This window comes from Dermochelys coriacea, chromosome 2 (genome assembly GCF_009764565.3).
Source record: "Dermochelys coriacea isolate rDerCor1 chromosome 2, rDerCor1.pri.v4, whole genome shotgun sequence".
Lineage (NCBI taxonomy): Eukaryota > Metazoa > Chordata > Testudines > Dermochelyidae > Dermochelys > Dermochelys coriacea.
The window spans coordinates 242,471,437-242,497,284 of NC_050069.1; the positions used below are offsets into that span (position 1 = coordinate 242,471,437).

The 25,848-nt window shown below is 48.7% G+C and overlaps 1 protein-coding gene across 11 annotated transcripts in view; it reads right to left on the reverse strand.

Annotated features, from left to right (window-relative positions):
* Positions 1-10,980, reverse strand: part of NRP1 (neuropilin 1) — a 136,567-nt gene extending 125,587 nt beyond the window's left edge. For all 11 annotated transcript variants that reach the window (XM_038389282.2, XM_043509552.1, XM_043509551.1 and 8 more), the window contains exons 1-2: positions 9,792-10,980; positions 6,028-6,202 (exon numbers count right to left, since the gene is read on the reverse strand). In XM_038389282.2, coding sequence (XP_038245210.1) covers positions 6,028-6,202; positions 9,792-9,858 — 242 coding nt within the window. In that variant the 5' untranslated portion in view covers positions 9,859-10,980. The remainder of the gene's footprint in view (positions 1-6,027; positions 6,203-9,791) is intronic.
* Between the last annotated feature and the right edge of the window lie 14,868 nt (positions 10,981-25,848).

The following is a 25,848-nucleotide window of genomic DNA, read 5'->3' on the forward strand; positions in this document are numbered from 1 at the left end:
ATCTCCGCTCCCCCTGTTTTCTCCACCTGGCTACGCCACTGCCTGCAGGTGGGTACTTTTTGGTTAGTCTAAATAAAAATAAATAAATAGATACATACATAAATATGAACATTATTTAAGTTTCATTGTTAGGTTTCAGTGTTAATACCCACTGAAATGATTGGAGATAGTTTGCACTTGCTTAGAGCCTGCATTTTGCTCCCACTGAAATCATTAGTAAAGCACCCATTATTATAAATGAGAGCAGAAGAAGGCTCTTAAAACTATTGTTCCCATCTTTCTATCTGCAGGCTCAGTGAGTCTACTATAGGATTTTCAGCTGTGTCAGAAAGTGATCAGATATGACTCCTCCATCCCCACTATCAACCAGTGCTGAGTTTGGTTGTTCCTTTGCGTGTCCTTCTAGTCAACCCACCATTTGCTACAAGAAGTTTCATTCACTTGACCCTGTCTATATCAGCAAGACAGCCAAGCTCAAAACCAGTTAAAAGAGGGTGTGAGGAACCTTGTTTGATACCCATTGTCAAACATGACTGAAATATCTAATATAGACACCGCTTATAGATCAACTACACAAGATACATGTTCCATCATTCTTCACAACCATAGAGACCAATGACTTAATTCTGCTCCTATAGAAATCAAAGGCAAAACTCCCATTGACGTTGATGAGTGCAGGATCAGGCCCCACATACCCAAGCCCAGATCTTATGCTGCACCTGGAGAGGGCATTGTACAGCCCTGGGGCTAGGGAGCATTGGGCCAGTGGCTCGGCACAACTTTGAGCAGCCTGAAGACTGCTGTACTTTGCATCACTGCCAATGGATCTAGGAACCTTTCTCATAGTCAGACAATGATGGGATACTCTGGCAGTGTCCTCTTTCCCCAGCCTCCTTAACTGCACTGGCAGCTGGTGCGTGAGTGTGTGATGCTGGAGTCACTACAGCAGCTCTATGCCACCCAAGGTTCCGCCTTACACAAGGATAATCCTCAAGTGACTGGATCCACTAGATTTAAGGCAACTGTGCACTAGCTGGAATGGTACAAAGCAGACAACACACTAGGGAATAAGGGTCTGAGTTTAGACAAATGTGAATGAAAACTTAAATTCTGTAGAATGATAGTGTCACTAAAGCAGTGCCAACCTAGTGCCATACACTGAGTATCATCTTATTTTATGAACTGTGGGTTGTTATACCTGCAGGTTCACAACCAAATTACATCGACATTATTTAGAAATGGGTGAAATCCTGGCCCCATTGAAATCACTGCAGAGGGGCAGGATTTCACTTGGTATGTCTAAATATTCATGTTTCTTCTCCAGCTCAAGGACTTTGAGGGGCTGCATCAATCTAGACAAACAAACATATTTTTGCTATCTATCCTTGATTGCAATTTCTATATAATTTCTAATCTCAGCAGTAAAACTAATCCCTTATAAACCCAATTTAAAGAACAATTAACTATCAAATCTCTCCTTCTGCAATTTGAGTGTTTCCAAAATGAACAAATTTTCCATTTGAACTGAGCTGGCAACAGTACACACAGGCTCAGTAATTGTCAAACGAGGATGATGGTACTCTCTGCATATCTAAATTATGCCAATAAAACAACTGTACTGTAGTAGCGTATCTATGTAAGTTTTGTAAAACCATACAGTTAAGTCTGACAATAAAGTTAATAATTTGTCAGTAAGGAAACCACTACTGGGCTTTTTCTATCCAGCCCTCCACCTTCCTCAAGCCCTTGTCTCCTGAAGCTTATATTCATTTTCTTAATGTTTTTAACCTAGTGTCTGTGAAATTTTTATTGCTCCCTAGATGATGATATCTGATCTGAATGTAACCACACACCTCTTTGCTCAGCAGCATTTGTCACAAACCATTATAAATTATCATGCTGATAGTTTGCATTACTGGGAAACAGGAAAAGTTCTATAAATTCAAAATACTGTATCAGTGATATCCTTGTTTATTTCCAGATATAAAGTTTTACAAGATTCAAGATGGCTACTTGAATAGGATACTTTAAGCAACACAAGACTAGTACATCCTAGCTAAGTGCTGAAAAGTATTTACAACATGCAACAAATATTCGAGCATTTTAGGTAATATTCAATCATATGTTTTGTCCCCTCCTTTTACTTCTAACTGTGTTCCTGTCTTCACAAACTACGGTTATTATCATTGCTTGTTTGTGAGAGGACAAAATAATCAATAAGCCCACACTTGTATCCTTTTGAATCTGCCACCAGAATTTCCTGAAGCAGGCATGTAGCTCCCATTAATGTTAAAAGGCATCATTATGTACATTTGTGAGGAGAATATACCCTTATATTGTTATGAATGTACAGTTTATGTTTTTAGGCTGCAAGACATCATTTTACACATCCTGTGGAGACAGTGTATTTCCAGAGCGCTTGTTTGGTAATTCTGTCCTTAGGATATTTTTCATTAGAGCTGCCTAAATGGTGTGAAAGTACATTTACTTAATTACTATTGTATATTTATTCCCCAATATGATGAAAGCTGAGCCCTTTGGGATTTCTCTGAAGAAACTTGAATTTTAGTTCCGCTTACTTGAAATTTAAAATAATACAACTTCCTCAAATAAAGTATATTCACAATGATTACATAAATATCACGTGACATACCATATGATCATTACAAAACATTTGGGAAATATTCTTCAATTAGAGCAAAACATAATTGCTAGTTATATTTATACCAGGCCTGTAATGTGAAACTTCCAAAATCTTAAGACACAAAGATGCTCACTAAGAGTGCCACCAGTATAGCTAATATTTACAATTCTTGAGCCTAATTCTCCTTTCACTGACACTAGTTTTACATGGGTGTAAGTTCACTGGCTTCAATGGATTTAATCTTGATTTACACCAATGTACATGAAAGATAGATGAGACGCCTTGGCTCTCTCGTTGCAAATAAAGAATAACTTGACATACATCTGAAGGTCTTATTGTTTTTCTCCATGGGCTCAGTGAGATATCTAGGTCCTTATCATTATTTTTTAGGGACCAAAATCTAGAAATTCTTACTCAGTCCTCACTCAGGGAGAAACAAACAAACTAAACCTCTATTGACATAAGGAGTTCAGGATTTAGTCCAAGACACCATCTGCTCTTCTAGTCCAGTACTACCAGGGCACAGAGTTTTTCAACAGTGCCCCTTTTTTCCTTCCCAGAAATTTTATTCCCCAACCTCTGATTTTCTGTCTGCACATCATATTAGCTGTTTATTAATTTCCATGGTTGCAACTTTAAGTAAACTAGAGGCTAGCTTGAAATGCCATATTTCTATATTGCACACACAGCTGGCAAATAAATTGAAGATTATATTAGGAAAGCAAAATGTACTTAATTGCAAATAACCGTGTCATATGTTTTATTATGTTTGTTTATTTCTTTAACAGAGATCTGGTAACAGGAATATGAATTTCTTCAGCAGACAGTGAAATTTCAAACCAGATTGTTTCTTGATAACTTCCTATTGCTGAAATCATTTTTACATTAATCAGCTAACGTACAAACCTACTCACTCTCAAGTTAAATGGGACAGCCTTAAGCATAAGCAAAATTGTAGCTAGAAAGTAAATAGTAGGTATCATAAGGTTCTGCATTTAAGAGGTCACCAAATAACACCTGAACCATCATGGTCACTCCCCAAGAGTCCAATTCAAACCACTCTGCCTGCAGAGTTTCTGACCACCTGGGAACAGAACTTGTTACAGACAACTGTCAATAATAGGGAGGTCCTTTGGGAGGAAGAAGGTGAGTTCCTAAGAGGGGAGAAGAAGGGAGCAGGGAGTGATGGAATTGGGGAACTCAGCTCCTTCATTGTCTAAGGCCCCAGTGCACCAAAGACCAGCTTGCATATTTAGTGCATCTTTACATAACAATGGCTATTTCTTATCTGAATAGTTATATACTGTACATCATTTACTGTTTTGTTAGACTGAGACCATTTTAGAACCTTGGAATACCTGTAATCTGCCAAGGAACACAAAAGGTTTTACCCTACAATATGTTTTATTTCCTTCTCTGATATCTACCTAAACTGCAGAAAAAATTGATATCCAGATACAAACACCTCTAAAGATTAGCAACAAGCCTGTATACGGAAGGGAAATGGAACATAATGACATTTATAAAATATAGGCAAGTGGACCACTGCACACACATAACTGATTAAAGAGTCCTGAACTATGTTGCCTGCAGTAATAACCGTATTCAGAACCATAATCTTAACTGGAAACTAGAATTGGTTCTATCAACCTCCATGGAACTTGGAGGGAGGCGCACAGGTTGCTGGAGGGAAGAGTTTGGAGAAGGCACTAGGCAGTCAGTCCATGTACACTTAGTTTGAATGCTAGCTGCAGTTGCAGCACCTTTGTAAATAGGTGCTTTAACAAACAGCCAGTTTAGTTTTACAAACATGGAGCCTTTTTTTGTTATTATCTACACATGATACGTGAAACATTGGCCTATGCTGGATTATGCAAAACAATGAAAATTGATTAAATGTAAACCAAAACATTTGGTCACTAAATAAGTTAATTCTAAGTGAAATTAATATTCATGAAGTAACTAACTCAATTTGTTATTACAAAAATTGGAACCAAGAAGATGTGTATGATAAAAGTTAAGCACTTCAGAGTAAGCACTGTCTTTCAGTAATCATAACCTTCTCCTCCCCATTGCATGTCACCATCTATCCTCAGATAATGCTACCGTTAGGACCTGATCCTGTGAGATGCTGAAAAGTCCTGTGTGGTGCTGAGCACCTTCAAATCTCATTGTTTTCAAATTTATTTTCTTAGCTGAGGGCACTCAATAACTTGCAGGATCAGTGTCTGTGAGCAAGAACTGTGTCTTTTTTTTATCTGTAAAAGACCATGCACATTTCTGGAGCTGTATAAATAATGAATAATTAATGTGTTCTTGATGAAAGAAATGGCCCGAATTTATGGACTGACTGTAATGAAATGGGGCACAATCAGACCATGGGTCACCATGTGCAAATTACCTGCTTTTTGGTCACGGAGATGGGGGTGGAGAATACCTTCTGTTGGGTTGCTCTCATGACTGCAGAATAAGTAGTGGGTGAGCAAGGGGAAAGAATGGGTGGAGCCTTGACTCTGCCCTACTTCCTCTCAGCCTACTGAACTGATTAAGTAGGGGAAGCAATCTGATAGAGAACAGTAGGAGAGAACCAGAGAGAGGAATTGTGACTATCAGACTGCTATGCACTGCCCCTTTCCAATGGGTCAGAGTAGACTCTCAGTCTAGACTATACCATTAAGAGAAGTCAGTGCTTTGAGAAAATGTACACCTATGACCAGATTGTTTGGAGCAGTTAAATAACATGAAGGAGAGAACTATTTTATGGTACTTATTTTTTAAATAAAAACATGGAACTAACATGTTTCATGTTGTGGTAAAAATCCCTCATCCTGGTCACATTCCCATAAAATGTATTATAAAGCTACACTAAGTTATGGCTTCTCTCATCACATATAAGTAATTCAAATGTAATTTTTAAATAGTAGAAAATTACAACATTTCCCCCCTAAAAATACTCCTACTAATCCACTTTTACTGTGTATGGTTCTCGAAGAACTTTTGTAGCTGACTGTTCCAGAAAAGTACAAACCAAAGCTCCATCCACTGGCTAACGTACCCACCATCACCACTAAATAACTGCAAATACTGAGGAAAGAGTTTCAACAGGAAAAACAATTATTGGGCCTCTGTATCCAGGAAAAGCAGACAGAAGGATTACAAGATTAAGTCAAAGATAATCTTGCTGGTTTTTGAGGAAACACAAAACCTAACTTTAGCATCTTTGGCACTAACATACTATCTGGTCTGGATTCAAATCTCTGATGGATTCATTTTACATACTATCTTGGACACCGCTGTTATTTCCCATGTAGACATCAAGACAATATGAACATTTTTATCCACTAGATGGTGCTCTGGCGCCCTTTACTGACGGTCTCACTTACTTGCAGTCTCTGTCCTCCAAATCAAAGTGAGGGTTGAAGTTGATCATAATTCTCTGGTATGGTTCAGGAGCCTGAATCAGCCATTCACATTTTTGGCTTGGATGATAGGAATTAGGATAGCCAGGAGAAGTAAGGTACCCAGGGTTTACAATTTTTATATTATCACCGCATTTATCTGCAATGAAAACAAAAATGTCCTGTTCAGTTTATCGTCTCCAATCAATCACGAATCTTTGAGTACAGCTGCATGAGTCAAGTGTGGTTAAAATGTTGTGTTTTCTACATCTTTCTTTAGCAAACTTTTTATTGCGTTCTACACGTTTAAAGTTATCTCTTACAGATCACATCTTCTGTAGGAAAGAATATAATGCAAAATTCGGATGTACACCAGTTGTTGCTTCCAGGGCTAATCTGTGCAAATGGTGGCTCTAATTCTGAGAGGCCAACTTTCAAAACTGTTTCTCTGCAAAGGTTCCCTTCACAAATAAAACCCTCACATCATTAAAACACTGCATCCTCACAATTTATGTTAACACTGGCTCCGAGGGGTTTCATTTAGATTTATCTCGGAGACGTGTAATCTTATTAAGGAACAAGGTTTAAGTGGAGAGTGACTAAAAAGATGCTGTCTGACCCCCTTCACAGCTATTCTGATGATAAGCCTGGTCTGTGTCATTGGTCATCGGGGAGTTGTCTTCATAGATCCCTGCTCGCTTACAGCAAAGCCTTCTTTTGTTTTATCAGTCCATAAATCTAAGCAATTTGAAGTTATCTGTGCTCCTTAGATGCAGACTAACAGAGAACAAAGTGCATTTAGTGAAGCAGAAATGATTCAGTATTACTCCTTTAAGGAAGTTTGTTCATGCTTGGAGACCAGATCAAAGAAATGGAGCAGAAACAAGCCTCCTTTCTCCCTCCCCCTAAAAAACAACACCACCCAGGTTTATTTCTAATTGCAAAATAGTTGGAAAAGTTACCACAGTCACCAAGTGCAAGTATGAAATATAGTGGCTGCATCTTGCTTCTTTGGCAAATAATGTTAAGGTTACACATTTTAAGGTGTATTGAAAGAACAGAGAGAGAGCTAAGTAATCCAATCTGTAAGGTCATTTGTTTCATTATTCAGTGTAGGTTTGCATTGTGGCTTTTTATTATTATGGATTTCTTACCATAGATCTTCAGATAAAGAAACTTTCCCTCACATACTGACATGCAATTTTCAGCAATAAAGTACGAGAATAAACTACAGAAGGAAAGCATATATGCACTAATAAATATAAATCTATATATCACTATTTCTCAATAATGGTATATACAGCTTGTAATACTGTATCTCATAGATTCCCTGTGGAAGGAAAATGGCATTCTTTGCTCTCAGCATGAATTTATAAATGTACAGAATTTTATTACAGGAAAACCAGGTCAAATGGAAATGAAAGATGAAGTGCCTATAAAAAATGAATAAAGCTACAAGCATTATAGAAATCATTTGCCATAAATTAGAAAGGAAGGGGACGACATATATGATATTGTTTGTTCAAAGGCAAGATATTTCTAACCATATTGCTTGGGTTGGCCCTAGCCTATTTGTTTCTGTTTTCGCTTTCTAAAACAAATTGTTTATCTTTGCCAGGAACAAAAAGGTGTTGCAACCCGGAGCTCAAAAAAAAGCTAGTGATCTGTGTGATTCGCCTGTCTGTGGTTCCAAAGGAACCTAGCATTATTTCCACAGTGTAGCAGAATTGGGAAGTGATCCTGACTTATTAAGTCCACCACGGCTCTGTGCAAACATGGCAGAATCTGGCATCTGTTCAGTGAGTGAAATAAAACAGTGCTGTTTCTAGTCACTTGACAGAGTCACTTCAGAAGACGTTGAGGCGGACTCACTACCACCAGTGCTGTTTAATCTGCGACTTCTGGGAAAGTGACAGTATAATAAGATAATGTGGACTGCTAGACTCCCTGGCTCTGTGAAATCTCTCCAACACTTAATTAAGAAGGGCAGTTTCTGATGACTTTGGACCATTAGTTCTAAATAAGGTTAATGAATTAATTTAGCAGACACTAGTATTGGACGGAGGTGGACATTGGCATTAGTAGGTCTGGTAAGTTACAGAAGAGGTTAATGGCCTTGGTGACTCCAGTAGGGCTATTATGTCTATACCTCCGCAGACAGCCTGCTTCTCAAGCAGTTTCTTCATCAACAGCCCTCCCTATTTCTGCTCTGTATTTAAAGGAAGAATATTATCAGAAATATTGCAATGTCACTCCTACCCACCTCATTTCATTTAGTCCTATACGCTTTGGTTCAACCCCCATTATCTTACCACTTCTGTTGCTGCTCCAAAGTGATGCAGAAATATGGAGCAGTCATTTTACATTTACAAATAATGGCTTCAGACAGAAGGAGGAGGTTATTGTCACTCCCCACCCCCGTTACCTACAGTTCACAAGGGTTAGACCAAGCTGGATCTCACTAGAGATTCACAATCTAAGACTGGCGCACACTTTCTATCTTAATGTGTTTGCTTCTGTGTCAGATCACTGGAGGAGGAATCTCTTGCTTATTAAATTAGGCAGCCTCCTCAAAATTTATTGCAAAGAGATTAACTTTCATCATAAAAATGTGATTTACATTCCTCTCCGTGCAGGACACTCCACTTGTGATCTCTTATTAAAACAATATACCACCGCAAGTGGAAGATGCTCTCTTCTTTTAATTACTTTGATTGAAAGCCTAGTCAGGCAAAAGTAAATATTTGATAATTAGTTAATAATAATTGCTCAGGATTTGCTGGGAAAGGAAAATTCACTGGAGTTCTTTCATGTGTGCTAGTTAAATGTCAAACAATCCTACAATTAGACCATCTTTAAAAGTGTATAATTCAGGGAAATATTCAGTGTGCCGAGGCATTGTTCAAAGAACGAAGAGCTGGTTGTTTTTAATTAGCTGTGTTTTCAAGTGTTGCCTGAAAGTAAATTAGATATAAAAGTCATGGTTATGGGATTTCTCTATTAGAATTGAGTCCCCAACCCTTACAAGCCTATAGATTCCTCTACAGACACTATTCAAGTTCCACGGGAACTCCAGACTTGCAACAAATAGGTTATGTCTCACTTGACCAGGCTACCTGCCGGGTAGCTACAACTACAGAAGATGATATTCTGAATATCTAACCCCAGAAAAGCCTCCCCTTTAAGGCGCTCGTTATCTTGCAGATTTTAAGAGTCTTATAAAAAGAAAAGGAGTACTTGTGGCACCTTAGAGACTAACAAATTTATTAGAGCATAAGCTTTCGTGAGCTACAGCTCACTTCATCGGATGCATTACTGTAGCTCAGGAAAGCTTATGCTCTAATAAATTTGTTAGTCTCTAAGGTGCCACAAGTCCTCCTTTTCTTTTTGCGAATACAGACTAACACGGCTGCTACTCTGAAACCTAGGAGTCTTATGTAATTGCCTAATGTGAGGAAACATTATTACGGTAATTGACTGCCCTAATCTTGTGAAAGCGAGCAGCCCTCCTTTATATAACAACGGAAAGGGGCTGAAAATAAAGTTAAAAGGCAGTGTGATGGTTCTGTGACACTGTACTGCAGATCGCGGGGCTTTACGGAAAAGTTCCCCTCATCCTAGGAATCAGGCTGGTCTTCCTTCCACTGCGAAACATTTCTCATTGATTGTTATTAGAACTCAGGAATGGGCCCTACGCCTGAAAATATTATCGGAATAACTTGAAATCGGTTGTCTTCTCTGTCACTTACCGCTCCTTAAAGCCCTGGCGAGGGTGAAGGCGAGGGCTGCCCAGTGCAGGAGAAGTCCCCAGTCCATCTTCCTTTGTGATTGTAGAAGGAGAGAGAGAGAGAAGAAAAAAAAAACAACCCCAAACCCAGAAACCACCCCTCGCAGCACACAACTCCCCTTAGCTCTTAAATCCTGCGGCGGGAGGTCGGGGCAGCAGCCGCGGAATCCCGGGGGCAGAGACGCTTCTTTCTGTGCGTGTCTCAGGTCGCCCGCATCCCGTCAGTTAGCTCCGCTTTCCTCTGCCTTTCCCCACACTGGCTCCTCTTCCAGGCGTCACGGCCCCTGCCATTTCCGAAGAGGCTAGACACCCCACTGGCCACAACCACCACAGCAACAAAAGCCCCCCACCAAAAATCCTGGCGGAAGATTCCTCCAAGCGAGGGGGACGGAGAGGGGAGAGAAAGGAGGAGCGGAGAGAGTTTTGCAAACTGCGTCCCTCCCTTCCCCAGCCCAGCTCGCCTGTAACTCAGCCACACACACAAGTTTGCCCCGGCGCTGGCCCCGGGCTCCGTGCCTCAGACTAAGCGGCTCTGTTGGGGGAGAGTGCGCGGCACCACGGCTGGCTACCGCCGGGCACCTGCAAATGGGACACTGCTGCTGCCTGGCGGGGTAGCGGCTCTCACGGGCACCCAGGCGGAGGGTGGGGACCGTGGGGGGCGGGGGGCGGGGGGGGAAGCGCCGGGCGGCTCCTTCCTGCAGCCTGAGGAGGGGAAGCGCAACTCAGTGGCAATAAGGGCGGCAGAGGAGCCGCCGTCTCCACAGCCCCAGTCCCCTCCCCCTCCCCGCCCTCCTCCCCCTCCCCCTCAGCCCCCCAAGACATGGGCGCAAAGGACAACACACAAACAAAGCAGGCTGGGGCCCTGCGCTTCAGCGGGGGGCTGGGAGCCGCTGCCGGAGGCGGCTGGGAGGAGACGGGCCGCCCCTTTCCCGCGGGGGCGGCCAGGTAAAGCCAAGGCGTGCGGTGCCCCCTGTGCCGCGGGCCACAGCCGGCAGCAGCGGCGCGGGCATTGGGCAGCGGGCACCAGCGCAGCCCCTCCCCCCCCTCCCCGGCCAGCAGCCCCCGCCGCCTCCCCACCGGGCACTACCCCCCGCCGCGTCCCGTCACCCCCCCTCCCGCGTCACAGCTCGGCGCGTCCGCGCCGCGCACCCGGCATGGCTCCGTGCCCGGCGTGTCCGTCAGCCGCCCGCCCCGCGCCGGCTCTCCCTGCCCTCCCGTTCCCGCGCCCCTGGCTCCAGCCTCTGCACAGCCCGGCTCCGCGCCCAACCCGCCTTCTTGTCCACTGCGGCCACGCTCCAGCCTCCGCTGCGCGCTGCCCACCATCCACCACGCTCCGTCCAGTGCTTCCGCCGGCACGGCCCCATCCTGCACTGTGCGATGTGCCCAGCACCCCGCTATTCACTGCCCACCATCGACCCTCCACTGTATCCCCCAGCACGGCCCCATCCTGCACTGTGCGATGTGCCCAGCACCCCGCTATTCACTGCCCACCATCGACCCTCCACTGTATCCCCCAGCACGGCCCCATCCTGCACTGTGCGATGTGCCCAGCACCCCGCTATTCACTGCCCACCATCGACCCTCCACTGTATCCCCCAGCACGGCCCCCATCCTGCACTGTGCGATGTGCCCAGCACCCCGCTATTCACTGCCCACCATCGACCCTCCACTGTATCCCCCAGCACGGCCCCATCCTGCACTGTGCGATGTGCCCACCATCCCTACTATTCACTGCCCACCATCGACCCTCCACTGTATCCCCCAGCACGGCCCCCATCCTGCACTGTGCGATGTGCCCAGCACCCCCGCTATTCACTGCCCACCATCGACCCTCCAGTGTATCCCCCAGCACGGCCCCCATCCTGCACTGTGCGATGTGCCCAGCACCCCCGCTATTCACTGCCCACCATCGACCCTGCACTGTATCCGCCAGCACTGACCCCATCCTGCACTGTGCGATGTGCCCAGGACCCCCGCTATTCACTGCCCACCATCTACCCTCCACTGTATCCGCCGGCACGGCCCCCATCCTGCACTGTGCGATGTGCCCAGCACCCCCGCTATTCACTGCCCACCATCGACCCTCCACTGTATCCGCCAGCACTGACCCCATCCTGCACTGTGCGATGTGCCCAGCACCCCGCTATTCACTGCCCACCATCGACCCTCCAGTGTATCCGCCGGCACGGCCCCCATCCTGCACTGTGCGATGTGCCCAGCACCCCGCTATTCACTGCCCACCATCGACCCTCCACTGTATCCGCCAGCACGGCCCCCATCCTGCACTGTGCGATGTGCCCAGCACCCCGCTATTCACTGCCCACCATCTACCCACCAGTGTATCCGCCAGCACGGCCCCCATCCTGCACTGTGCGATGTGCCCACCATCCCTACTATTCACTGCCCACCATCTACCCTCCACTGTATCCGCCGGCACGGCCCCATCCTGCACTGTGCGATGTGCCCAGCACCCCGCTATTCACTGCCCACCATCTACCCTCCAGTGTATCCGCCAGCACGGCCCCCATCCTGCACTGTGCGATGTGCCCACCATCCCTACTATTCACTGCTCACCATCGACCCTCCACTGTATCCCCCAGCACGGCCCCCATCCTGCACTGTGCGATGTGCCCAGCACCCCGCTATTCACTGCCCACCATCTACCCACCAGTGTATCCGCCAGCACGGCCCCCATCCTGCACTGTGCGATGTGCCCAGCACCCCGCTATTCACTGCCCACCATCTACCCACCAGTGCTTCCGCCGGCACGGCCCCCATCCTGCACTGTGCGATGTGCCCAGCACCCCCGCTATTCACTGCCCACCATCTACCCACCAGTGTATCCGCCAGCACTGACCCCATCCTGCACTGTGCGATGTGCCCAGCACCCCCGCTATTCACTGCCCACCATCGACCCTCCAGTGTATCCGCCAGCACGGCCCCCATCCTGCACTGTGCGATGTGCCCAGCACCCCCGCTATTCACTGCCCACCATCTACCCACCAGTGTATCCGCCAGCACGGCCCCCATCCTGCACTGTGCGATGTGCCCAGCACCCCCGCTATTCACTGCCCACCATCGACCCTGCACTGTATCCGCCAGCACTGACCCCATCCTGCACTGTGCGATGTGCCCAGGACCCCCGCTATTCACTGCCCACCATCTACCCTCCACTGTATCCGCCAGCACTGACCCCATCCTGCACTGTGCGATGTGCCCAGCACCCCGCTATTCACTGCCCACCATCGACCCTCCAGTGTATCCGCCAGCACGGCCCCCATCCTGCACTGTGCGATGTGCCCAGCACCCCGCTATTCACTGCCCACCATCGACCCTCCAGTGTATCCACCAGCACGGCCCCCATCCTGCACTGTGCGATGTGCCCAGCACCCCGCTATTCACTGCCCACCATCGACCCTCCAGTGTATCCGCCAGCACGGCCCCCATCCTGCACTGTGCGATGTGCCCAGCACCCCGCTATTCACTGCCCACCATCGACCCTCCACTGTATCCGCCAGCACGGCCCCATCCTGCACTGTGCGATGTGCCCAGCACCCCGCTATTCACTGCCCACCATCGACCCTCCAGTGTATCCCCCAGCACGGCCCCCATCCTGCACTGTGCGATGTACCCAGCACCCCCGGTATTCACTGCCCACCATCGACCCTCCAGTGTATCCGCCAGCACGGCCCCCATCCTGCACTGTGCGATGTGCCCAGCACCCCGCTATTCACTGCCCACCATCGACCCTCCACTGTATCCGCCAGCACTGACCCCATCCTGCACTGTAAGATGTGCCCAGCACCCCGCTATTCACTGCCCACCATCGACCCTCCAGTGTATCCGCCAGCACGGCCCCCATCCTGCACTGTGCGATGTGCCCAGCACCCCGCTATTCACTGCCCACCATCTACCCACCAGTGTATCCGCCAGCACGGCCCCCATCCTGCACTGTGCGATGTGCCCAGCACCCCGCTATTCACTGCCCACCATCTACCCACCAGTGTATCCGCCAGCAGGGCCCCATCCTGCACTGTGCGATGTGCCCAGCACCCCGCTATTCACTGCCCACCATCGACCCACCAGTGTATCCCCCAGCACGGCCCCCATCCTGCACTGTGCGATGTGCCCAGCACCCCGCTATTCACTGCCCACCATCGACCCTCCACTGTATCCCCCAGCACGGCCCCATCCTGCACTGTGCGATGTGCCCAGCACCCCGCTATTCACTGCCCACCATCGACCCTCCACTGTATCCCCCAGCACGGCCCCATCCTGCACTGTGCGATGTGCCCAGCACCCCGCTATTCACTGCCCACCATCGACCCTCCACTGTATCCCCCAGCACGGCCCCCATCCTGCACTGTGCGATGTGCCCAGCACCCCGCTATTCACTGCCCACCATCGACCCTCCACTGTATCCCCCAGCACGGCCCCATCCTGCACTGTGCGATGTGCCCACCATCCCTACTATTCACTGCCCACCATCGACCCTCCACTGTATCCCCCAGCACGGCCCCCATCCTGCACTGTGCGATGTGCCCAGCACCCCGCTATTCACTGCCCACCATCGACCCTCCAGTGTATCCCCCAGCACGGCCCCCATCCTGCACTGTGCGATGTGCCCAGCACCCCGCTATTCACTGCCCACCATCGACCCTGCACTGTATCCGCCAGCACTGACCCCATCCTGCACTGTGCGATGTGCCCAGGACCCCCGCTATTCACTGCCCACCATCTACCCTCCACTGTATCCGCCGGCACGGCCCCCATCCTGCACTGTGCGATGTGCCCAGCACCCCCGCTATTCACTGCCCACCATCGACCCTCCACTGTATCCGCCAGCACTGACCCCATCCTGCACTGTGCGATGTGCCCAGCACCCCGCTATTCACTGCCCACCATCGACCCTCCAGTGTATCCGCCGGCACGGCCCCCATCCTGCACTGTGCGATGTGCCCAGCACCCCGCTATTCACTGCCCACCATCGACCCTCCACTGTATCCGCCAGCACGGCCCCCATCCTGCACTGTGCGATGTGCCCAGCACCCCGCTATTCACTGCCCACCATCTACCCACCAGTGTATCCGCCAGCACGGCCCCCATCCTGCACTGTGCGATGTGCCCACCATCCCTACTATTCACTGCCCACCATCTACCCTCCACTGTATCCGCCGGCACGGCCCCATCCTGCACTGTGCGATGTGCCCAGCACCCCGCTATTCACTGCCCACCATCTACCCTCCAGTGTATCCGCCAGCACGGCCCCCATCCTGCACTGTGCGATGTGCCCACCATCCCTACTATTCACTGCTCACCATCGACCCTCCACTGTATCCCCCAGCACGGCCCCCATCCTGCACTGTGCGATGTGCCCAGCACCCCGCTATTCACTGCCCACCATCTACCCACCAGTGTATCCGCCAGCACGGCCCCCATCCTGCACTGTGCGATGTGCCCAGCACCCCGCTATTCACTGCCCACCATCTACCCACCAGTGCTTCCGCCGGCACGGCCCCCATCCTGCACTGTGCGATGTGCCCAGCACCCCCGCTATTCACTGCCCACCATCTACCCACCAGTGTATCCGCCAGCACTGACCCCATCCTGCACTGTGCGATGTGCCCAGCACCCCCGCTATTCACTGCCCACCATCGACCCTCCAGTGTATCCGCCAGCACGGCCCCCATCCTGCACTGTGCGATGTGCCCAGCACCCCCGCTATTCACTGCCCACCATCTACCCACCAGTGTATCCGCCAGCACGGCCCCCATCCTGCACTGTGCGATGTGCCCAGCACCCCCGCTATTCACTGCCCACCATCGACCCTGCACTGTATCCGCCAGCACTGACCCCATCCTGCACTGTGCGATGTGCCCAGGACCCCCGCTATTCACTGCCCACCATCTACCCTCCACTGTATCCGCCAGCACTGACCCCATCCTGCACTGTGCGATGTGCCCAGCACCCCGCTATTCACTGCCCACCATCGACCCTCCAGTGTATCCGCCAGCACGGCCCCCATCCTGCACTGTGCGATGTGCCCAGCACCCCGCTATTCACTGCCCACCATCGACCCTCCAGTGTATCCACCAGCACGGCCCCCATCCTGCACTGTGCGATGTGCCCAGCACCCCGCTATTCACTGCCCACCATCGACCCTCCAGTGTATCCGCCAGCACGGCCCCCATCCTGCACTGTGCGATGTGCCCAGCACCCCCCTATTCACTGCCCACCAGCGACCCTCCACTGTATCCGCCAGCACGGCCCCATCCTGCACTGTGCGATGTGCCCAGCACCCCGCTATTCACTGCCCACCATCGACCCTCCAGTGTATCCCCCAGCACGGCCCCCATCCTGCACTGTGCGATGTACCCAGCACCCCCGGTATTCACTGCCCACCATCGACCCTCCAGTGTATCCGCCAGCACGGCCCCCATCCTGCACTGTGCGATGTGCCCAGCACCACCGCTATTCACTGCCCACCATCGACCCTCCACTGTATCCGCCAGCACTGACCCCATCCTGCACTGTAAGATGTGCCCAGCACCCCGCTATTCACTGCCCACCATCGACCCTCCAGTGTATCCGCCAGCACGGCCCCCATCCTGCACTGTGCGATGTGCCCAGCACCCCGCTATTCACTGCCCACCATCTACCCACCAGTGTATCCGCCAGCACGGCCCCCCATCCTGCACTGTGCGATGTGCCCAGCACCCCGCTATTCACTGCCCACCATCTACCCACCAGTGTATCCGCCAGCAGGGCCCCATCCTGCACTGTGCGATGTGCCCAGCACCCCGCTATTCACTGCCCACCATCTACCCACCAGTGTATCCCCCAGCACGGCCCCCATCCTGCACTGTGCGATGTGCCCAGCACCCCGCTATTCACTGCCCACCATCGACCCTCCAGTGTATCCGCCAGCACGGCCCCCATCCTGCGCTGTGCGATGTGCCCAGCACCCCTGCTATTCACTGCCCACCATCGACCCTCCAGTGTATCCGCCAGCACGGCCCCCATCCTGCACTGTGCGATGTGCCCAGCACCCCGCTATTCACTGCCCACCATCGACCCTCCAGTGTATCCCCCAGCACGGCCCCCATCCTGCACTGTGCGATGTGCCCAGCACCCCGCTATTCACTGCCCACCATCGACCCTCCACTGTATCCGCCAGCACTGACCCCATCCTGCACTGTAAGATGTGCCCAGCACCCCGCTATTCACTGCCCACCATCGACCCTCCAGTGTATCCGCCAGCACGGCCCCCATCCTGCACTGTGCGATGTGCCCAGCACCCCGCTATTCACTGCCCACCATCTACCCACCAGTGTATCCGCCAGCACGGCCCCCATCCTGCACTGTGCGATGTGCCCAGCACCCCGCTATTCACTGCCCACCATCTACCCACCAGTGTATCCGCCAGCACGGCCCCATCCTGCACTGTGCGATGTGCCCAGCACCCCGCTATTCACTGCCCACCATCGACCCTCCACTGTATCCCCCAGCACGGCCCCCATCCTGCACTGTGCGATGTGCCCACCATCCCTACTATTCACTGCCCACCATCGACCCTCCAGTGTATCCGCCAGCACGGCCCCCATCCTGCACTGTGCGATGTGCCCAGCACCCCCGCTATTCACTGCCCACCATCGACCCTGCACTGTATCCGCCAGCACTGACCCCATCCTGCACTGTGCGATGTGCCCAGCACCCCGCTATTCACTGCCCACCATCGACCCTCCACTGTATCCCCCAGCACGGCCCCCATCCTGCACTGTGCGATGTACCCAGCACCCCCGGTATTCACTGTCCACCATCGACCCTCCACTGTATCCCCCAGCACGGCCCCATCCTGCACTGTGCGATGTGCCCAGCACCCCGCTATTCACTGCCCACCATCGACCCACCAGTGTATCCCCCAGCACGGCCCCCATCCTGCACTGTGCGATGTGCCCAGCACCCCGCTATTCACTGCCCACCATCTACCCACCAGTGTATCCGCCAGCACGGCCCCATCCTGCACTGTGCGATGTGCCCACCGTTGGCCAAGCCCCGCGCAGTGTGTTCGGTCTCTAGCCCCGTCATGCACCACGCCGTGGGCCCCCCTCCCTGACCCTCCCTGTCCAGCTGTGTTCACTGGCCACAGCCCAGCATCGCCGGCGTGTCCGCTCCGATCTGTCCACCCAGCCCTAGTCCCACAGCCTCCGCTTTTCTCTCACACTCCCCTCCTCCCGCCCGCTCTCCTCCCGGGCAAGCGTGTCAGTCCGGGTGTCGCGACAAGGGGCATCGGGCTCCCGGAGCCGCACGAGCGGGTGCCCGGGGCGGGGGGTGTCACGCTGCCTCCCCCCCCCCCGAGCACTTGGCGACCCGTGTCAAGCTCCCGGCCCCGCTCCGAGATGCTCCGTGGCAGGGTGAGATCTGCCCGCGCGCGCGGGGCCGGGGGAAGCTGCTCGCGGGCGTCTCCGGCGGGGTCTCGCGCGGGGCCGGGGCAAGAAAAGACCCTTAGAGGCGCCGAGACGCGCCCAGTGCCCCCGAAGGAGCGCACGGGTCTGGGAGAGCCCCGCCTGGCCGGGCTGGGGCGCGGCTGGGCGGGGGGGTCCCTTTCCGCCGGGTCTGCCGCAGCTCATGGAGCTGGGGGGGGGGGAAGGGGGCGACTATCCGCACCCGGCGCAAACCCTCCGCTTCCTCTGCCCCGCTTCTCCCGGCGCTTCCTTCTCACCCCCTGCTACTCACTGCGCTTCCGTCCAGCTTCCCGCTCCCTGCCGCCCCCTCCCACTGCTCCCCCTCCACCCCAGCTCCCGCTCCCCTTCCCTTCCCCTCTCCCCCAGCTCCGGCTCCCCTTCCTCTTCCCCTCTCCTCTCCCTCCAGCTCCCGCTCCCCTTCCCCTTCCTTCAGCTCCCCTTCCCTTTCCCTGTCCCTCCAGCTCCCGCTCCCCTTCCCTTCCCCTCTCCTCTCCCCCAGCTCCGGCTCCCCTTCCTCTTCCCCTCTCCTCTCCCTCCAGCTCCCGCTCCCCTTCCCCTTCCTTCTGCTCCCCTTCCCTTTCCCTGTCCCTCCAGCTCCCGCTCCCCTTCCCTTCCCCTCTCCTCTCCCTCCAGCTCCCGCTCCCCTTCCCCTTCCTTCTGCTCCCCTTCCCTTTCCCTCTCCCTCCAGCTCCCACTCCCCTTCCCTCTGCTCTCCTCTCCCTCCAGCTCCTGCTCCCCTTCCCGTTCCCCTTCCCTCTGCTCCCCTTCCCTTCCCCTCTCCCCCAGCTCCGGCTCCCCTTCCTCTTCCCCTCTCCCTCAGCTCTGGCTCCCCTTCCTCTTCCCCTCTCCTCTCCCCTCAGCTTCTGCTCCCCTTCCCCTTCCCTCTGCTCCCCTTCCCTTTCCCTTTCCCTCTCCCTACAGCTCCTGCTCCCCTTCCCTGCTCCCTCCAGCTCCCACTCCCCTTCCCTGCTCCCTCCAGCTCCCCTCTCCCCCACCTCCTGCTCTCCTTCCCCTCTCCCCCCAGATCCCCTTCCCTCTCCCCCCAGCTTGTGCTCCCCTTCCCTCTGCTTCCCCTCCACCCCAGCTCCTGTTCCCCTTCCTGTTCCCCTCCCTCTCCTCCCCCTCCACCCCAGCTACCCGCTCTCCTTCCTCTCCCCTCTCCCCCAGTTCCTGCTCCAGCACCCCTTCCCCTCCCTCTCCTCCCTCTCCACCCCAGCTCCTGCTCTTCTTCCTCTTCCCTTCTCCCCCCAGCTCCTGTTCCCCTTCCCTTTCCCCTCCCCCAGTTCCTGCTCCCCTTCCCCTCCCACTCCTCCCCTCTCCATTTCAGCTCCTCCTCATACTTTCCCTCCCCTTCCTCCCTTCTTCACCCCAGATCCTGCTCCCTTCTCATCACCTGAGCTCCCCTGGCTCTCCCTACCCACCACTCCTTGCCTCTATACCCAGCTCTTCTGGCCCTCCCTCCTCATCCTACTGCCCCTCCTCTTTGCTCTCCATCCAGACTATCACTCCCTTCCCACCCGTCCCTTTCCTAGCTTTCCTAATGCACCCCAATCTCACAATCTCCTTTCCCCACCACATATGAAGGGGCTTGAGGGACAGTACAGTTATCCAGCTGATAAGCAAACCCCCTCTCACCAACACTTGGGAACATGCATAGGCTAACAGACTGCAGGGAGAGATGTTCAGGAGTCTGGCACCACTGCTGACAGCAGATCCTCTCTTTTTCTTTCACTGTTTTGTGCTGTCCAGTTACTGGGACTATCCCTACCCCCCTATTGCTCTGCCTTGCATAGTGCCCCACTTCCCATTGAATAATCACCTGTCTGAAACTTGTTGCTTCCTTCATGCAGAACACATTCAGGTCCCTCTCTAGTCAGTGGAAGTGCTTTAAAAGCTCTGCCAGGCTGGGTCTGCACAGGGAAAATGACCTGTGGTTGAGGATGTATGTCAAGCACGTGTTCCTTCCCCCAGTAGAATTTGAAAACTGTTTGTTACTAGTGTAGTGTAGGGCCAGATTCTGTTTTCAAAAAGCTTGTCAGGGATCTTATTCCACAAGGTGTTTCTTTAAAGGATGCTGAGACTGCAAGTTTGGCCCTGTTGAGAGCTGGGGTCATATTCCTAGGGTAACCAGAGAGTAAATCCCTACCCACTCTAAAGATACATTTGAAATATATTTCAGGCACTGTTGTCAGAGTCTTCAGGCACACACAGAGTAGTTACAAATGTGTTACATCTGTGGTTCAGAAACCATTTGCAGACTCAGCCTTCTCTGTTCCTTTGTCTCCACACTTGGGCCTAAGCCCTGGACTCACTCTCAGTTGAGATCCCTCTTTTGCTTTTCTGAGCAGATTTTCCAGCCCTATTCAAGCCTTGATTTCAGGTCAATTTATCCCCAGTCTGCAGATTTAGATCCCAAAGAAAGACAGTTCTTACCCATGCCAATGTTTGCAGACAGCCTATGGTTCCTGGCTCAAGACTGGGCCTACAGGCACTTCAGACTGAGATCTGGGTTTAATCTTAGCCTTGCCCCACTTCCCCTTCTTCAGTTACTCTCTGGACCCATCATATATGGTATTTATGCATTTACTTGATAGAGTGTGATGTATATTTAGCAGATAGCACATTAAGTTCACTGCATTTTTTTCTCTTAGTGACATTCCAGTAGCATGGGAGGTAGATTAACAACATTGCTCTGAATATTGAAACTCAGATGCTGATATTACAGCCAATGAGTTGGTGCCATCCTTAAAGCAACTGCTGGGTTGGTGCTGTGAGAGAGACTTTTTTTAGAAGTGTATCTATTTTTGATAGTAAATTACATATTTAAAATAGGTTGTTTGCATTTTTTATATATTTATATTTAAAACAGCCTTGGAAGCTGATTTTAGCTTTATTTTCACTTATTGAGCAGACACCCAGAGAATAAATATATTTAAAAGTTATACTTATCTGAAAATCTTGGCTCTCTTCCTTCAGGATTTGTGCTGTTGTATCATGTAGTCTTTATGAAGCTGAAGAGAGAATACATCCATTCTCAACTGCGCTATACAAGGATGCTCCAAACAAAAACCCATTTTTTTTGTATTTGTTTTCCTATCAGTTTTGCAAGTTCTTTTTTATTTTGTGTTATTCCAGACTTATTATATTATAATGTATTAACTTGTATATTCTAAAATAAATATAATTCTTTAAACTAAAAATAAAATGTGGAAGTACAGAGCAAAATAGATATGCCACGTAGGTGGAGGTGATATTCACGTGATAAACTGCAAATCCCAGTCTTGCTTTCACCACCTTACCTGCCCTGTACCCACTAATCCATATCCCAGGATTTATTCCACCATTCTAAGGTCTAGATTTTTCTCCCACCTGGAGAGATGTTTGCACTAGGACTGTAAGACAATATAGGACTATAAGACAATTTAGCTAGGCAGAAGGGACATCTGCTGTTGCTACGTAGCCTATAAATCAGGATTCCTATCTATCTTCAGAACTGAACCACAACTCTTGAGTTTGATAATGGGCATAAGAGTTCTGCTATTCTGAGTGCATATAATACAGTGTTACAGACTGGTGCATCAATAGTCTTTTCTCTAACTATATGTTGTTGGTCTGTCTTTCTGCCTCTCTCTCTTGTAGACACCCACATATACACTTCCACCCATGTGAGAGCTGTATTCAAATGACTGATATGTGAAACCATTGTGTCCATGGCTTACGTATATTTATCTGAAAATGTTTAATCTTGAATCATCTAAATATACTGGCAACAATTGAAACATTCAAAAGCCTATAATCCGTAATTCACTTTTCACATTTTAGTTAGAATAGTTCCTTATCCTGCAAATGCTGACATATGTGCCTCACCTTACAGCTTCACATCAATAATGTGATTTTATATTAGAAATGGACTAGAGCAAGAAAGTCTGGATCTGAAACTAGTCCATGTCAATGTTCGTGAGGTGTCCAGATCTGGGGTTCTGGTTCAGGCCATCACTACTTTGAAATTTGATTTAGTGTCTAATAATAATTTGTTGAAGATTTCCAGCATTTCCATTATAAACCCACTTCTTGAGAAGTTTATAATTCAGCCATAAAAATATTTGCCCTGGGCTAAATCATGTAATATAAACCATAAACATCCAAATGAAAACAGGATTTTGCCATTTGAACAACAGGGGTACAGAACAGCTTTGAAGTCTACCCCTTTTATGCAGTTGTATAACTCAGAAATAAATGTAATAAAAATGAAGTTTGGCAAGTGATTAATCATGACTGTAGACATATTTATATGGTGTTATTTTGAAACAACAACTACAACAACAAACCATCCAAGATATTTGCTCATGACAGTGGAAGTTGTGCACTGTTACTTTATATTAAAGTCATTCCATTAGTTTTTATTAAGTGCTAGAAACAAATGTGCACAATAAACAACTATCTAGTAGCATCTTCATATCTACTTAGTCCTAGTCCATTCTTTGAAACCTTCTCCTCTCTGGTCTTCCTGTCTCTCACTTAGTCTCCCATAAAGTATGTCCAAAATGAAGCTATTGTGTTTTTTTCCTCTCCTGTTAGCCCCATCAAACACTTCCTTGAAACCTCCTTTTGGATTCCTGTCTTTTGCTGCATTGAAACGATGCTCTTCATTTTATAGATTGTACATACTCTTGCCCTCCTCTACATCTCTCCTCTCCCACACTTTTTAACTCCTACATGTTGTATACTCCCACTCAATCTTTCACACACAATGCTTTTCTCAGTACTCTTATCTTACTTGTCCCTTCAGTATACAGCCACATAGTTCTGAAAGATGCTCCCTCTTCTTCTCCAGCACACAACCTCACATTCTTCTTTTCCAGGCTGTTCTTTCTGTTCAGGTTCTTACATTGTGTCCATCACTGGTATCAGAGAGATCTCCTGAAATCCTTCCTACATTCCCCAACACCTTTCTTCCCTCCAGACATCTGTCCACACCTTCTTTACTAAATTATTTTTCTGATTCTTGATTTGGCTTTGTTAGTCTTGTTTGTATTAAACTAAGCAGTGGATATGAGAAACATAATATGAATTTATGGCATTATAAGTGATATTTAATAGTAAATGATTAAGAATTAATAATAACTGATATACCAAAACAGTTCTCAAGTAGCTATCTCCATTGATCAGAGAAATAACGTACCAAATCTGCCTGTCTGAGGCTAAGGATCTGATCATACTCCCATCTAAGGCAATAGTAAAACTCTCATTGACTTCAGTGGAGCAGGAAGAGGCCTTAGATAATTAACTTGTTTTATCGACTTTTCCCCCCCATTTGGTTAGAAAATGATGTGCCAGTGTATGTTTCAATGAAGATAAATGTGCAACATAAAAAATAGCCAGACCATTTAATATGTAAGGCTTCACTAAACTGAAGATATATAATCATAAAAAACAAACATGAGTAAAGAACGGTATTAGACTTATCTTTTGTATTTTCTGTCTTTTCTGGTTTGGTTAGAAAATTAATGTACTACCCATCTAATATATCTGTCTATATACATTATATACATAATTTAGTAATGTAATTATATATTACTATACATATTTTACATAACGATGCTAGAAAGGATGCAATGTTATTAGGGAAATGGAAGCTGTCATCATGATGCTGCATGTTTTTCATGCACCCCCTTCAACTTGAACACAGCAATCACTGTAAACAAGCAGTTGTACTGCATTCATTACAGATCAGCTTCCCTTTCTCAGCCATCTTTCATCTTCTTCAATAGATGTTCTCTATCATAATTTTGTCTGTCACTTATTACAGCTGATGTTAAATGGCTTTTCAGATAAATGCTTGTTTGGGTTATTTATTAACTAGAGTATGTTTGTGGTGCATACTTTGATGTTATAAACCAAATGGAGGACCCACTTGTAGACTGTAGTGGATTGACCAGAAATTCAAGAATGGTATTCAAGATGATTAACCCTTAGGCTACAGATTATCTCCAGTGGGATGGTTTCAACTGTGAGCAGGGTTAATTAAGAGATAAAGTAATCAAAGTAGCAACTAACCTGTGCATCTTTATTCAGGAGGTGATATAAGTTGTTGGCCATGGGATTCAAATAAGTTAAATGTAGTCAGTTTATATAGGTTTTGCTGCTGTTCTTGTACCTTACAGGTGTAAAATCAGGTCTTGAGCAGCAATTTAGATTCCACATTAGTAAATTCTGTTTCAGAATGCGGCTTTGAAGTGGAGAACAATAATAAATGTTTGAACAGATTCACTTCTGGAATGTCAGTGATGGTTTCTTTTAATATTATCCCCTTATTTCTGTATCTGTAGAACCAGTGCTGTGGGATGCTTTGAATTTTTTTTATGTATTTTCATATTTTATGTTGTCATTTTTTTCAAGAAAAAATGAGTTTAAAAATAGAACCTCTGAAAGTACTTTAGCTTTATGGTATGGATGGGCAACCAGTTTGTTTGAAAATGCATTTTTGGAGCACTCTGGAGGCAGGTCAAGAAGGTATGATGGGGGGAGAGGAAAATTGGATTGATAAACAGTCCTCAAGTGAACCTTTACAAAATAAATGACCACGCTTACGTGGGGAAATATATGTGGGAATATCCTATTTTGAAAAATGGTTGTGGTCTCCATTTCCTTCCTCCAATTTTCATTACCCATGTTTTATAAATATTGGACCCTATGCAGTTGCCATTGAAGTCAATTGTAAAACTCCCACTTCAATGGGAGCAGGGTCAAATAATAATTTGTGTCTACCTCTTGGAAAAAACATGTTGTAAAAATAAATAAATAAAGCAGTAGCTTTCCTAGCAATGGTCATCTTATAGATTCTTTAAGATCATAGAATCTCAAGATGTCATCTAGTCCAATTCCTGCTCAAAGCAGGACCAATCCCCAATTTTTGCCCCAGATCCCAAAATGGCCCCCTCAAGGATTGAAGGGATTGAACTCACAATTCTCGGTTTAGCAGGCTAATGCTCAAACCACTGAGCTATCCCTACCCCCCAAAAAATAAAATGGCCCCCTCAAGAACTGAACTTACAACATTGGGCTTAGTAGGCTGATGCTCAAACCACTGAGCTATCTCCCCCAGTCACAATCTGTCACAATCTCTTGGGAAAAGTGACATAAATATTGTGATGTTAATTTTCTTGTGATCACCTAGATATTTTTTATATGGCAAACCATTTGAATCCATTTTGCACTGGACTTCATGATGACTTAGTGTCGTTTAGAATGGATTTAATCAGGAGACTTAAAGTTGTCCAAGTTGCCATAGCAGCTAAAACTTCTCCTTTGTAAAATTGTCACCAGCCACTTGGCTTCTGTTAACCACTTAACCAGATACATTATTCATTTAATGAAGTAGATCTTCAGCAGGCTCCTTCTAAATCTCTAAGTTATCTGTCCAACAAGTATGTCACTGCTGCATGCAGTATTTTATTCACAGAGGCCATCTGGACAGCCTTGACAAAGGCTGTGAATCATTTGCCAGAGAACATCTTGTTTGCTGTGAAAATAATCAATTTTCTGTGTTCCTCA